Source organism: Dipodomys merriami, unplaced genomic scaffold (genome assembly GCF_024711535.1).
Source record: "Dipodomys merriami isolate MVZ:Mamm:240054 unplaced genomic scaffold, mDipMer1.0.p SCAF_1, whole genome shotgun sequence".
Taxonomy (NCBI): domain Eukaryota; kingdom Metazoa; phylum Chordata; class Mammalia; order Rodentia; family Heteromyidae; genus Dipodomys; species Dipodomys merriami.
The window spans coordinates 103,002,590-103,017,922 of record NW_027202270.1 but is presented as its reverse complement, the minus strand read 5'-3'; the positions used below and the strand labels follow the sequence as shown (position 1 = coordinate 103,017,922).

The following is a 15,333-nucleotide window of genomic DNA, read 5'->3' as shown; positions in this document are numbered from 1 at the left end:
ATTATAGGTGTGAGCTGCCAGCCCATGGCTTTTTTCTTTCTTTTATAATCTATTTCTAGCAGAACCCACTTATTTGTACAAGATTCATGTTGCTCCCCCTTCCTCTCTTTTCTTCCTTCCTTCCTTCCTTCCTTCCTTCCATCTGAGACCTGGAATTGAACTAAGTACCTGATCCTTTTGCTCATTGGCTGATGTTCTACCAACTGAGTCATGCTTCCAACCCTTTCTCTCTCTCGCTCTCGTTTTTTCCTTCTTTTCTTAGCCACGTGGAAGATAATTTTAAGCAAAAGAACATATTTTAATAACTAAACTACAGTAAACTGCTAATCATCACTATGAAAAACACATTAAAGTCCTTTAAACAAAATCCAAATGAATTGATGGGACATCTGACTCTCAGAAATGGCAGCAAGCATGTGTCACACACCTGCTTGTATGTGTTAGCCTTACCTTCCTAAGTTGGTCTGAGCTAATTTAGGTCCTTCACGGACTTGGTGGGTCGTGGGGCTTGAACTGTGGGCCTGGGCGCTGTCCCTCAGCTCAAGGCCAGCGCTCTACCAATGGAGCCACAGTGTCACTTCCGGCTTTCTGGTGGTTCATTGGAGATAAGAGTCTCAGGACTTTCCTGCCCGGGCTGGCTTTGAACTGCGATCCTCAGATCTCAGCTTCCTGAGTGGCTAGGATTACAGGCATGAGCCACCAGTGCCAGGCCTTCACGGACCTTTTTAATGGAAACCATACCTTCCTGGGTGTATGGCTAAGGACCATCTGTTTACCAAGGGGCCTGAGGCAAATAACTTTCCTTGACGTTCCTTAGGCCTCTCCTTTGGTGTCTTACGCCGGAAAAACCCAGCAAGTAGCGCCAGGGATGATCTCACGTTGGCATGACGTCAACAGCCGTGACGCCAGAAGACGGTTGCCATGGAGACCGCCCGTCACTGACGGCAGAGTCGTGAAAACCCATCACCAGACTCCGCGCCCGGGCTTAGGCGTCTGCAGGGTCTAAGCTGCTAAGGAAGCTTTCACCTTAAGGGGGCCTCAGGGAAAGCGGAGCGGAGCGGCGGTGTCGGCGGCCGCCGGGAGCTCCTCCTCCGCGGCTCTAGGTCCGGGGGGCCCCGGCCTGTGGCGGCGAGCGGCGGCGGCTGGAGGCAGGCGGCGGCGGCCGGGCTCGCACGGGCCTCCCTCGCTTCGGTGCAGGGCCGGGACAGGGGATCCGCCATATTGGAGCCAGAGCGGGAGGTTCCTCGGAGCTGCGGCGCGAGGCGGGCGGCGGCGGCGGCCCCGGCCAGGGCCCGTGAGGCCGGGGAGGGCACGAGCTGCTCGGGCTAGGCTCTTCCCGCCCTCTCCCTCCCTCCCTCTCTTCCTCCCTCCACCTCTGCCGTCAGAACCCGGGCCGGGAGGACAAGCGGAGCTGGCCGTGGCGGCGGCAGGATGTTCTCCAAGAAGCCGCACGGGGACGTGAAGAAGTCCACCCAGAAGGTGCTGGACTCCAAGAAGGACGCGCTGACCCGCCTCAAGCACCTGCGCATCGTCATCGGTGAGCGGCGGTGGCGAGCGGGGGGCCGCCGAGGCCTGGCTTTCCTCGGAGACCGGGGCTGGCGTCGGGACCCGGCGCGGGCCGGGGCCGGGGCCGGGGCCGGGGCCGGGGCGGGGGGGGGGGGGGGCGGGCGGAGGACGAAGCGTCGTCGCCTGGGCCGAGACGCGCGGCAGGGCCGAGGATTTGGAGAAGGGACAAACTTGGCAGTTGACAAAAAAAACTCATGACCAGAAACACAAGAATAACTCAGAGTTGAGTGAATCATCTGGATTCATTAAAAAATATATCGAAATATGTATATAGAATTACCCTGAAAAACTTGTGTCTTTGAGACTTGGGGTGACGGTGTTTGTGGGACGTGTTGGCTGATGACTACTGTCACCTCTGCCAAGTGGAAAGAAAAAGTCAAAGCCTTTCACAGACTGTGTGTATATATTATATATATGTGTATATAATTCCTCATCTTTCAAGTTTCTTGGCAGGCCTGGAGGAAGCAGTCGCACCTCTTTGGGAAGTGGGTGGTTCCCCAAAACTGGTGGGGACCCGAGCCCCGCCCTTGTGTTAATGACCTAGCATTTCATTACTGGCATTTAGAAAGAAACTATAATTAATTATTGAAAGCAAAGGTACTGTTACCTTTGCTTTTTCCGGAATGGTATAGAATTCTCTCTTAATTACAATTTTCCCCTACCATTTGCTGCCCAACCTGTTTCCTGATAAACCTCTGATTTAGAATATAACGTTACATGCAACTTTGGGACGCCATATATTGGGCTGATAAGTGATAAAATAATACTTCTGGAAACTTCGCTTCAGTAATTGACTTTTTTTTTTTTTTCGTTTTGTCAGTCGTGGGGCTTGAACTCACCGCTTGGGTGCTGTCCCTGAGCTTTTCTAGACTTCACTACTTTGAGCCACAGCTCCACTTGGGGTTTTCTGGTGGTTGATTGGAAATTAAGAGTCTCACGGGCTTTTCTGCACTGGCTGGCTTTGAATCTCGATCCTCAGATCTCAGCCTCCTGAGTAACTAGGATTACAGGTGTGAGCCACCGGCGTCCAGTTTGGCTTTTTTTCTGGGGTAGAAATTTGAGGCGAAAAGGAAAGTTAAGTCCAGCTGTGTTGAATATAGTGTTAATGTCATAACTGAGTTTAGAGCCTGATCCGAATTCAGAATTTATCATCTCAAGCTGTGTTTCTAATGCGTAAGTGTTGTGTGAAGTAATATAAGTTCTTTATATTCTAAGCGCATTTTTTTTTTTACTGTACTGTTACTCATTCAACCTATAGTACCCAATATTTGTCTGGTGCCTCACTATTTACATGGTGTTTCACAGAAATTTTCATAATTAGTCTTTAAAATAACTGTAGAAGTATATATATATATATATAGTCTCCAATTTATTTAAATTTAATTTTTTCGAATGAGAAAGTTGAAGGTTGGGAAGGTGAAGTAGTCCTCAGGAGTCTGAGTCAAAAGGAGCTTAGATTTTTTTTTAACCTCTTCCTTCACTTATGATAGCAGATCTGTATTGCAAGTAACTTGTATTTATTCCTGTGGTATAGTAAGAAAACAATTGAAGCTGGACTAGCAATCCAAAAAAAGTCCAGTTAAAAATAGAGATTATGATGTTGTTATTTTTTTCTCCTTTAAAGTTAAATTTGGAAGATAAGATTTGGTGGAGTGGGACACAAGGGTCTGGCTCAGTGGTAGAGCGCTTGCCTCTCATGCATGAGGCCCTGGGTTCGATTCCTCAGCATCTCATAAGCAGATAAAAGCTGGAAATGGCGCTGTGGCTCAAGTGGTAGAGTGTTAGCCTTGAGCTGAAGAGCTGAGGGACAGTGCCCAGGCCCAGAGTTCAGGCCCCACGACCAGATCAAAAAAAAAAAGAGAGAGTGGGACACAGAAAGTTAGTGTTCGAATGTATCTGTTATTGATAATGGCAATTTGAAATTGGACACAGTGGAATTTGACACTTACTTGGGAGATGCAATAGGGTATGTAAATGCAGTTATAAAGTTGAGTTCCAAGAAGCATTGAGATTTCCTACATTAACTGCCACAATTAAGAAATAATTTATATATAGTTCTTTGGCATAAAGTTTTTTTTTTTCATCTGAGAGACATGGACTGTATTTAGATGTCATACGTCAGATATTTTATAGGACTTTGCTTCCTTAGTTTGAAAATAGCTTTATTCTTCAGTAATGTATGGAGCTAAAAAAATTATATAACACATACTTGTGATATCCTTTTGCTCTCAGTAATGTATGGAGTTCAAAAACTATATAACACGTATTTGTAATATTCTTAAAAATGTTAAAATGTTAGCTATTCTGTTTTGTGACTAGTTGCCCTGTGAGTAGAGGTAGTCGGTACATAGATACTACATTTGAGTAGTTTCAGAACAGTAGTTCCCAGTCAGGGATATTTTACCCAACAGGAGATAATTGATAATGTCTGTAGACATTTTTTTTTTTCTCTTTTGGCCCTACTGGGGATTAAACCCAGGGCCTCTTGTTAGTCAAGTGCCCTACCACCTAATCTATACTCCTGCCCTGGAGATTATTTTTCACAACAGGGGAGAAGTGTTACGGGCATCTTCTAGTATGTTAGGTGCTGTTAAAGTTGTTATAGAAATGTCACAATGAAAACTTGCGCAACTAATACATGCTAATAAAAATCTTTAAAAGAAGAAAAACACTGCCAAATTGGAATTGTAGGCGTGATTCAAGTGGTAGAGTGTTTTGAGGCCCTGATTACAATTTCTAGCACCACCAAAAAAAAATTTAAAAAATTGTTGCAGCCAGGAGTCCGTGGCTTACACTTGTAATCCTAGCTGCTCAGGAAGCTAAGGTTTGAGGATTGCTGTTCAAAGCCAGCCTGGGCAGAAAAGTCCATGAGACTTTTATCTCCAGTTAACCACCAAAAGCTGGAAGTGGAGTTGCATCTCCAACGATAGAATGTTAGCTAACCTTCAATGGAAAAAGCTAAAGATAGCACCCCGGACCTAAGTTTAAGCCTCAGTTCTGGTGACACACACACACACACACACACGCACACGCACACGCACGCACACGCACGCACACACACCTTCCATATGTGCACTTCCACTATACCACACCATTCTGTGTAGCTAGGTTTTTCTTAATTTCAGCAACTGTAATTAGTATTTTCTTATTGTCTTAACAATGCTGACTATCCTTTCCTACAAAATTTCTGTTCAAATCATTTTTGTTTAAATTGAGTTTGCTTTCTTAATCAGTTTGGAAAGTTCTTTATGTACTCTAGATTCAGGTGTTTTTTTAAAATTTTTTTATTTTCATTGTGAAAATACTGTACAGAGGGGTTACAATTACATGGGCAAGATAATGAGTACATTTCTTATCAAGCATTGTAGCCTCCTCCTTTGTTTCCCCTTCCCATCCAGGTGTTTTGTTTTTTGTTTTTTCTTTTGGTGATACTCTGAATCAAACCCAGATCTTGCTCTTAAATACAAGTTTTGTTGGTTTTTTAAAACAGCAAATATGTGACTTGCCAACTTTTTTTCCCTCCTAGCATAGAGAATCACGTTGTCTTCAAATAAAGTCAGTTTAACTTTTTCCCCCTATCTGGAATGCTTCCACCCAGCTCTTAACCTGCCTTTTGCCTGGCCTTATTAAACTGGATATAATCTCCACGATGGCACAGAATACAAGTACAGAAGTGATAAATCTTTTTGATAGATTTCTTAGAAAGAAACACTCCTTTTTTGTGGGGGAGAAGGTGCTGAGGCTTGAACTCAGTACTTAACAAATGCCAGGCAATGACTCTACTGGGCTACCTCCTCAGAGGTGGAAACCTGGGTGATTCCATTCCTCTCATTCATGGTATTAGCAGTTTTCTTTCTTACCCTGGTCAATCTAATTAGAAGCTTATCACTGATTTTCTAAATGAACCATGTTTTGGTTTTATTAATTTTTTTTTTTACCATTTTTATTAGCTATAAAGAGGAATTTCATTGTGACATTTCTACACATGTATAAAATATATTCCAATCAATCTCCCTTTCTCTGTCCTACTCCCTAGCTTCTTTCCCTCTTACTAAAACAATTTCAGCAGACTTCATTTTTTTTTAATTTAATTTTTTTGTCGGTCCTGGGGGCCGTTCCTCAGCTCTTCAGCTCAAGGCTAGCACCCTACCACTTGAGCCACAGCACCACTTCTGGCTTTTTTCTTTTTGCTTATGTGGTGCTGAGGAATCGAACCCAGAGCCTCATGCTTGCAAGGCAAGCACTCTACCATTGAGCCAACTTCCCAGCCTGGTTTCATTGTTTTATTATCATACATGCCACAGTGTATTTGAACTGTGTGCATTCTCTTTCAACATTATTAGCTCTCCTCCTCCTCACAAGTACTCACTTCTTTATTCTTTATTTTTTTAGCCAATCCAGGGGCTTGAACTCTGGGCTTACGTGCTGTTTCTGAGCTTCTTTGTGTTCAAGACTATGCTCTACCACTTGAGCCATAGCAACATTTCTGGCTTTTTCTGAGTAGTATATTGCAGATAAAAGTCTCATGGACTTTCATGCCTGGTCTGGCTTTGAGCCCCCATCTTCATATCTCAGTCTCCTGAGAAGGCTTAGATGGGTGAGCCCCTGGTGCCCCGCTACAAGTACCCACTTCTTAACAGAACTGTTTCTCTATACCCTACTCTTTATTTCCCCTGTTGACCAACAGCTTTCACTAAAATTCTTTATGCTTTTTTCCCCTATATACTTCTCTATCTTTCCCCCTTTTCCCTTCTCCTTCTAAGTAGTCCCTTAGACTGTTTTGTGCTTATCCATATATACAAACACACATATCCATTAATGTGTATGTTTTTATAGCTTACACATGAGTAAAAATATTATGTGTGTGTGTGTGTATATGTATATATTTTTTGTTTGTTTTTTTGGTGCTGGTCCTGGGACTTGAACTCAAGGCCTAGGCACTATCCCCAAGCATTTTTGGCCCAAGGCTCATAATCTGCCACTAGAACCACACCTCCATTTCTGGTCTTTTGGTGGTTAATTGGAGAAAAGAGTCTCATGGCCTCACCTGCTTAGTCTGGCTTTGAGCCATGATCCTCAAATCTCAGCTTCTTGAGTATTTAGGATTATAGGTGTGAGCCACTGGTGCCCAGCCCTGTTTTTTGTCTTTTGATCTTTGTCTTGTCTCACTCAATATGATGTCTTCCAGTTGTATCTATTTTCTTGCAAATGACAAAATGACATAAACGTTTTCTTTCTGGCTGTTTAAGATGGTGTTATATATAAATATACACACATATGTACACAATATGTGTATTACATATATAACACCTTTTTTGTCCATTCATTTGTTGTTGGGCACCTAAATTGATTTTATCACTTGTCTTTCTTGTGTATTGATTTACTGTTCTTCAGATATATGCCCAATAATTGTTTGGTGGGGCCATGTAGGAGGTCTGTTTTTATTTTTTGAGGAACCTCCATACTGATTTCCCTAGTGATTATATTCCCAACAGCAGTGTATAAGGATTCCTCCCCCTACTAGCATCCTTGCTAGCATGTGTTGTTTGTTTTCTTGATGCCTGCCTTTCTGATTGGGGTGACATGGATCTTAAGCTCCTTTTTGTTTTTTTAATTAGCGTACACTAATTGTACAGGTGGAATTTTATTGTTACCTTTCCACACATGTTTAGCAATGCATTCCAATCAATGTCACTCCATCATTTCCTGTCCACCTTTCCCAAACTATGTCAACAAGTATTGTTGCATATCATAGTTGCATATAATATATTTACACTGTTTTTGATCTGCCTAACCCCAATTGTGTGTGTGTGTATTTATATATGTATATGTGTATCTCACATCTCTGTCTGTTGTTGTGCATCTCAGCTGATACTGTCATTTGACTATTGTGAAGAGTGCTGCATGTAGATGTCTTTCTGGTATGTTGATTTGCTCTCCTTCTGATATATATACACCCAATACTGATATGGTTGCTCTAGTTTACATTTCCACTAGCAATGTATTTATAAGGTTTATTTTTTTCCCTGCATCCTTGACAGCACCTTCCTTCCTTCCTTCCTTCCTTCCTTCCTTCCTTCCTTCCTTCCTTCCTTCCTTCCTTCCTTCCTTCCTTCCTTCCTTGCTTCCTTCCTTCCTCTCTTTTCTGCCCTTCCTTCCCTTTCTTTCCTTCCCTCCCTTCCTTGCCTTCCTCCCTCTCTTCCCTTCCTCTTTCCCTCCCTCCCTCCCTGCTTCTCTCTCTCTGTCCCACCCCTCCTTCTCTCTTTCTTTTTTTGTTGGTCATGGGACTTTAACTCAAGGCTTGAGCTCTTTCCCTGAACACTTTTACACTCAAGGCTAGTGCTCTGTCACTTTGAGCCACAGCTCTACTTCTGGTTTTGGGGTGGTTAATTGGAGATAAGGGTCTCATGGACTTTCCAGCCCCAGCTGGCTTTGAATGATGATCTTTAGATCTCAGTCTATTGTGTAGCTAGGAGCCATCAGTGCCCGGCTTGTTGGTTTACTTTTTTTTTTCGGGGTCCTGTCGTGGGGCCTGAACTCTGGGCCTGGGCACTGTCCCTCAGCTCTTCAGCTCAAGGCTAGCACTCTACCACTTGAGCCACAGCACCATTTGCACCTTTTTTCTTTTTGTTTATGTGGTGCTGAAGAATCGAACCCAGGGCCTCATGCATGCAAGGCAAGCGCTCTACCACTGAGCCACCTTCCCAGTGCTTGTTGGTTTTCTTGATGTTGCCATTCTGATTGGTATGAGATGGAATTTTAGTGTGGCTTTATTTGCATTTCCTTTATGACTAAGGATGTTGAATATTTCATATATCAGCCATTTGTGTTTCTTCTGAGAACTAACTTATATGACCATTATTTAGGTTATTTGTTATTTTGCTGTTTAATTTTTAAAAAAAATGTCTTTGTGTTTTCTGGATATTTTATCTTTTATCTGTTGGATAGCTATTTTTCACAATTTAAAAAGTTTCTCCAATTCTGTGAGTTGTCTGTTGGTGATGGTAATTTTTTTTTTTGCTCTTCAGAAACTCTTTAATTTGATATATTCCCACTTGTCACTTCTTGTTCCCATCTTCTATATTTTTGTGTTTGTTTTAAAAAAATTCACTGATTTCTGACTTGATCTTCTGCTTGGTTTTAATTTTTTGGGTTGTCTGATGGTGCTGGTGACCGTTTCTTTTGATCTGCAGGAACTCTTTTATTTGATATATTCCCACTTGTGAATTCTTTCTCCCATCTTCTATTTTTTTGTTTTTTGTTTTGTCTGTCCTGGGTCTTGAACTCTGGGCCTGGCACTGTCCCTCAGCTCTTCAGCTCAAGGCGAGCTCTTACCACTTGAGGCACTGCACCACTTCTTTCCTGCCCGGGCTGGCTTTGAACTGCAATCCTCAGACTCAGCCTCCTGAGAAGCTAGGATTAAAGGCATGAGCCACAGGCTTTTCTTATGTAACCAAATTCTCCCTTCAGTGATGATCCAGGATTCTGTCCTCATAGTCTCTTTTAACTACATACTATTGTTGGGTAAATTGCCCTTGGAGTTTCAAATGCCTGTATGTTTACTAATAACTACACCTCTCCTCCCCTAGATTTCCCTCCCTTGCACTCTGAACTTTTAGCTCTGACACATCCACTCTAGACCCTTGTATGTCCCATTCCTGTCTTGAACTTTTGAATCTTACAACATTTTCTTTTCTACTGTAACCTTTTGTTACTTCACTTTGGAACTCTACACTTTAATACTGAACTAGAAATAATTTTCTGTGATGCTTGTGCCTTTGCTGATGACTGCTTTTCTAACACTCTTACTGCCTGGAAACTTCTAATCCTGGAAATCTATATTATACATAGTTAATGTTACCAATGTGGTTCTTTTCTTACAAGGTAAATATTTGCATGCCCAGATCTTATGACCTCCCCAGTGTTAGAACTGCATGACTCTCCAGTGTCAGAAATGAATAGACATTAGATACGGGAGATTTTTGTCCAGGCAATTACTTTTGTACAAAAGGGTGCAATACTGTTATTCTGCCCAGAGCTAGGCAGTCACATCATGCAGGATAGTTTGGAGTTAGGCTCACATTCTAAGTACCTTGCCTTACCAAGGTTAGAAAGGGGGGCATTTTTTTCATTCCTATCAAAGGTTTGCTTTTTTTTTTTTTTTCCTCATTATGGCTGGCTGGGAGTGGGATGGTTGGAGGAGGTTGATGAGGTCAGTTAGCTACCACTAACATTTCTATTAACTCCATTGGTAAAGAGTTCTCTTCTTTTTTTTTTTATATTTTATTTGAGAACATACTGTACAGAGGGGTTACAATTACATGGGCAGTATAATGCATACATTTCTTACCAAGCATTGCAGCCTCCTCCTTTGTTTACCGTTCACCTCCCTTCCCAGCCTCCCCCCTCCCCCCCACCCAATCATACCCCCCTCCCCCCCCACCGACATTGTAAAGCTGGTTTTGACATGACATTTTGTACTTCTCATTGTTGCAACAGGTCCACCTGAATCCTTAAACGACTTGTTTGTCCCCATCTCCTCCACATGTTATACTGACATCAAATATAGTGAAAGCGGGGGTTACACTGTGGGGGAGGGACATACAAAGCAACAAAGAAATAATCTTATAAATGCGTTAGAAACACATGCATGAAAGAAACAAAAACATTAAAATACATATTTAAGGGTTCGTTTTCCTGACATCACTTTATCTGACCTTTTCCGCTTGACTCATACCTATACTAGATATTGCAAATAAGGGAGACCATGGGACCTATGTTTCTTTGGGCCTGGCTTACTTCACTTAATATAATTTTTTCCAAGCCTTTCCATTTCCTAACAAATGGGGCAATGTCATTCTTTCTGATGGAGGCATAGAATTCCATTGTGTATATATACCACATTTTCTTGATCCATTCATCTACTGAGGGGCATCTGGGTTGGTTCCATATCTTAGCTATGGTAAATAATGCTGCAATAAACATAGTTGTGCTGGTAGCTTTAGTGTGGTCTTTTTTGTACACATTAGGGTAAATGCCCAAAAGTGGGATTGCTGGGTCATAGGGGAGTTCTATGTGAAGTCTTTTGAGGAACCTCCATACTGCTTTCCAAAGTGGTTGAAAAAGTTTACATTCCCACCAACAATGAAGTAAGGTTCCCTTCTGTCCACATCCCCTCCAGCATCTGTTGTTGTTAGAGTTCTTGATTTTTGCTGTTCTAACTGGAGTGAGGTGATATCTCAATGTTGTTTTGATTTGCATTTCTTTTATGGCTAGGGATGTTGAACATTTCTTCATGTGTCTATTGGCCATCCTTCTTTCTTCTTCAGAGAAGCTTCTCTTTAAGTCTTTCGCCCACTTATTTATTGGGCAGTTGTTTCTTTGAGGATTTGTTGTTGGGTGGTTTAATTTTTTGAGTTCCAAGTATATTTTAGATATGAGACCCTTGTCCGTTGTATGGCTAGTAAAGATCTTCTCCCAATCGGTGGGCTTTCTATTGATCTTGCTAGCTATGTCATTTGCCCTGCAGAAGCTCTGCAACCTTATGCAATCCCATTTGTCCAACCTTTCTTTGATTTGTTGTGTTTCCGGGTCTCTATTCAGAAAATTTCGGCCTGAGCCAAGGAGACCTAGGGTTTCTCCTATTCCATCCTGTAATGTTTTCAGAGTGTCTGCTTTGAGTTCAAGGTCTTTGATCCATTTGGAGTTGATTCTGGTGCAGGGTGATATATAAGGATCTAGCTTTAGTTTTCTACATGTAGTTAACCAATTTTGCCAGCACCATTTACTGAAGAGGCTGTCTTTCTTCCATTCTATTGTTTTAGCTCCCTTATCAAAGATTAGATGGCTATAGGTCTGTAGGTTCATTTCTGGGTTTTCAATTCTATTCCATTGGTCCTGAGGTCTGTTCTTATGCCAATACCAAGCTGTTTTGATTACTATGGCTTTATAGTAGAGTTTGAAATTTGGTATTGATATTCCTCCAGCAGTGTTCTTTCCGTTGAGGAGCGTTTTTGCTATTCGGGGTCTTTTATTGTTCCATATGAATTTTTGGATTGCCTCTTCTATTTCCTTGAAGAATGAGGGTGGAATTTTGATAGGTATCACGTTGAATTTGTAGATAGCCTTGGGAAGTATTGCCATTTTCACGATGTTAATCTTTCCAATCCAGGAGCATGGGAGGTTTTGCCATTTTTTAAGTTCTGTGTTGATTTCCTTTTTCAAGATTTTAAAGTTTTCATCATAGAGGTCCTTCACTTCTTTAGTTAAGTTAATTCCTAGGTATTTTATTTTTTGTGGGGCTATTACAAATGGAGTTGCTTTCCTAATTTTAGCCACACTTTTCTCATTGTTGGCATACAGAAAAGCCATTGATTTTTGGGGGTTAATTTTATAACCTGCTACTTTGCCAAAGTTTTGAATCAGCTTGAGTAATTTGGGAGTGGAGTCTATGGGATTCTTTAAATACAAGATCATGTCATCTGCAAAGAGGAAGAGTTTTATTTCTTCTTTCCCTATTTGGATCCCCTAAGAGTTCTCTTCTTGAAACAAGTAACACTCTGGTAATTACAGTTTATTAAGTCCTGCAACATAAAATTTATCTCCCTAACATGCCTAGCTGATCATAAGCAGCACAGATAATAGTCAAAAGCAAATAATTCCAGGATATATCAATACCAAAAAAAATTGTATCAATATGCAAGACAGAAACACTTTAGTTTGACAGAAAAGACTTTGGCTCACCAGGGCAAAAAGACATCTTTTTATATTTCTGGAATCAGCATAGTACCCTGCTTTATAATAGGTATTCATTAAAAGACTGTTCAGCTCATGAATAAGTATGGTAGATATGAGGAAAGTAGAATTGTTCTGAGTTTTGAGCAACTAGTTGGCAATGACAAAAACAAACAGAAAACCATGAAAGTCAGTTCTTTTTTTATGTCTTTTTTTTTTTTAACTTGTCATGGACTATTATAACACTTTTTGCTCAGAAAGAAACTTGAGTGGTTTTAAGTACCTGTAGGGACAGAAGACTTAGAAACTAGTTTATACTATATAAAACAGAAAAGCAGGTGAACACAAAAACTAAGATGTTAATTGAAGACTATTTGTGGCCCTATGGAAGATAATACCCAGATAATCTTCCCCCATCATTGAAATTTTTATCATCTCATACATAATAATTTTAGAAAATTCATATACTGATGAACCCAACAACATGTTAGCTTGAAAGTGTGGTGGAATGGCCCCAAAGTATAATTCTCATCATCCACTTTTACCTCCATTATTAAAAAAATTAACTTTATGGACACAAAGGAGAAAGAATGAAGCAAGAGTAGAAAAAAATTTAAAAATGTTTGCCCTGAAGATGGGACTTTGTTATAGAAGCTAAGTAATGCCAACAACTACCGTAAGATAGAAGAGAAAAGGAGAGATTATCTCCTAGAGCCACTGTCTGAATTTTAACCCATACTACTGATTTTAGACTCTATACTTGAGGCTTTTGAGAGAATAAACTTTTGAAATTTTAAGCCACCAAATTTGTGACTGTCATTCATTGATTGTAATCACAGGACACTATTACAAGTTTCTTAGCCACTTTGGTTATTTGTTCTTCCATATGAATTTGAGAATCAACTGATTAAACTCCATGTATCATTGGAATTTTGTTTGTTTTTTGGGGGGACAGGGTCTATTCCTTTGTAGCTCAGGTGATCTTGAACTCCAAATCCTACTGCCTAAGCCTCTGGAGTGCTGGAATTATAGGTATGGACCATCACAGCTGGCTTTGCTAGTGTTTTAATAGAATTAAAAAATTAATTTTTTTTATTACATTGAATCTATAAATCTTCCTCCTCCTCCTCCTTTTTTTTTTCTTTTTGTTGTTCGTGGGGCTTGAACTCTGGGTGCTGTCCTTAGCTCTTCAGCTCAAGGCAAGTGCTCTATCACTTGAGCCACAGCGACACTTCTGGTTTTCTGAGTGCTTCATTGGACATAAGACTCTCACAGAGTTTCCTGCCGAGGCTGGCTTTGAACTGCGATCCTCAGATATCAGCCTCCTGAGTAGCTAGGATTACAAGCATGAGCCACCGATACTCGGCTCTCCTCCTCCTTCTTTTTGCCAGGACTGGTCTTGAAATCAGGCCTCTTGCTCTTGTTTAGCTTTTTTGCTCAAGACCGGCACTCTACCGATTTGTCTCTCCAGGTTGGCTTTAAATCTTGATTCTCAAATCTATGTATCCTGAGTAGCTAGAATTATAGACAAGAACCACTAGTACCCATTTCAATAGTTAACATTTTCGATCATTTGTATGTGGCAGGCCTTAGACCAAGCAATTTACATGTATTACTTTAGTTAATCCCTGAAATAATTTTATATCGTAAATAATAATCCCCAAGGACAACACTTGAGTAATAGAGAATACAGGGATAAGAAGTCAGAAGATTGGATTATGATCTTTTTAGTTATATTATTTTTGCAACACTTATGATCTTCAATTTTCTGTATATGAAATTAGAGTAATGACACCTCAAATATTGTTGCAAAGGTACACGAAAAAATATTTCAAACGCCAGATTTATAGAGGAATTAGAAATATTACTTGACTTTTAATTAGAATCATAAATGCGATAAAATTGAATCAGTGCTGGGCTCGTAGTTCATGTAGAGCACATGTTTAGTGAGTGCAAAACCCTGGATTCCATCCCTAACATTGAAAAACTAGCAAGCAGACAAACAAACAAACAAACAAAAAGAATGAGATGTTGTAACAGTAGAATTTGTTATTTTTTTATGACTTTTTTTTTTTAACTTCTCATGGACTCTAATAACCCTTTTGAATTCAGTTGAGGCTAGGCTTGGGGATGCATATCTGTCATCTCAAAGTTACTCAGGAGGTAAAGGTAGGAGGATCTTGGTCCATGGACAGCCCAAATAAAAACACAAGACCCTAGCTGGAAAAAAAAGAGAAAACCTACAGGGTGTGGCTTAATGGTAGAGTACAAGTGTAAGCTCCTGAGGTTTAGTTCCTAATACCTCCAAAAGGAATATGTTGAGCAGAGGTTCTTGAATGATGTTGATAATGTTGATAATTATTTGCCTTTTGACTATTATCTGTGCTGCTTGTGACCAGCTAGCCATGTTAGGGAGATAAATCTTATGTTGAAGGAGTTAATAAACTGTAGTTACCAAGTATGTTGCTTGTTAAAAAGAGAAATGTTTGTCTCATAGACTTTCCTGCCTAGGCTGACTTTGAGATCCTCAGATCTCAGCCTTCTGAATAGATAGATTACAGGCCTGAGCTACCAGTGCCCAGCAAAATTATATCTGTCTGTCTGTCTGTCTGTCTGTCGGTCTTTTTAATTTTTTTTTTTTTTGGGGTCTGGTTGTGGGGCCTGAACTCTGGGCATGGGCACTGTCCCTCAGCTTTTCAGCTCAAGGCTACCACTCTACCACTTGAGCCACAGCGCCACTTCCGGCTTTGTTTTCTTTTTTGCTTATGTGGTGCTGGGGAATCAAACCCAGGGCCTCAGGCATGCAAGGCAAGCGCTCTACCACTGAGCCACCTTCCTAGCCCCTTAAATTTTTTTTTTTTAAACTGGTTCTGGGGCTTGAACTTAGGATCTGGGCACTGTCCCTGAGCTTGTTTTGCTCAAGGCTAGTGCTCTACCACTTGAGCCACAGTGCCGTTTCTTTTTTTTTTTTTTTTTTTCATAGTGCCGTTTCTGGCTTTTTCTGTTTATATGGTACTGAGGAATTGAACCCAG

The 15,333-nt window shown here is 41.0% G+C and overlaps 1 protein-coding gene across 9 annotated transcripts in view; it reads left to right on the top strand.

Moving 5' to 3' along the window:
• Nucleotides 1–994: 994 nt before the first annotated feature.
• The window catches only part of Ralgapa1 (Ral GTPase activating protein catalytic subunit alpha 1), a 233,307-nt gene continuing 218,968 nt past the window's right edge, over nucleotides 995–15,333 (top strand). For 4 of the 9 annotated variants that reach the window (XR_011372986.1, XM_070026666.1, XM_070026670.1 and 1 more), the window contains exon 1: nucleotides 995–1,537. Coding sequence is in view for 8 of the 9 variants with exons in the window: in XM_070026666.1 (XP_069882767.1) it covers nucleotides 1,432–1,537 (106 nt within the window). In the remaining variant the exon portion in view is untranslated. The remainder of the gene's footprint in view (nucleotides 1,538–15,333) is intronic. The other 5 variants (XM_070026711.1, XM_070026699.1, XM_070026713.1 and 2 more) reach the window with 3 other exon arrangements.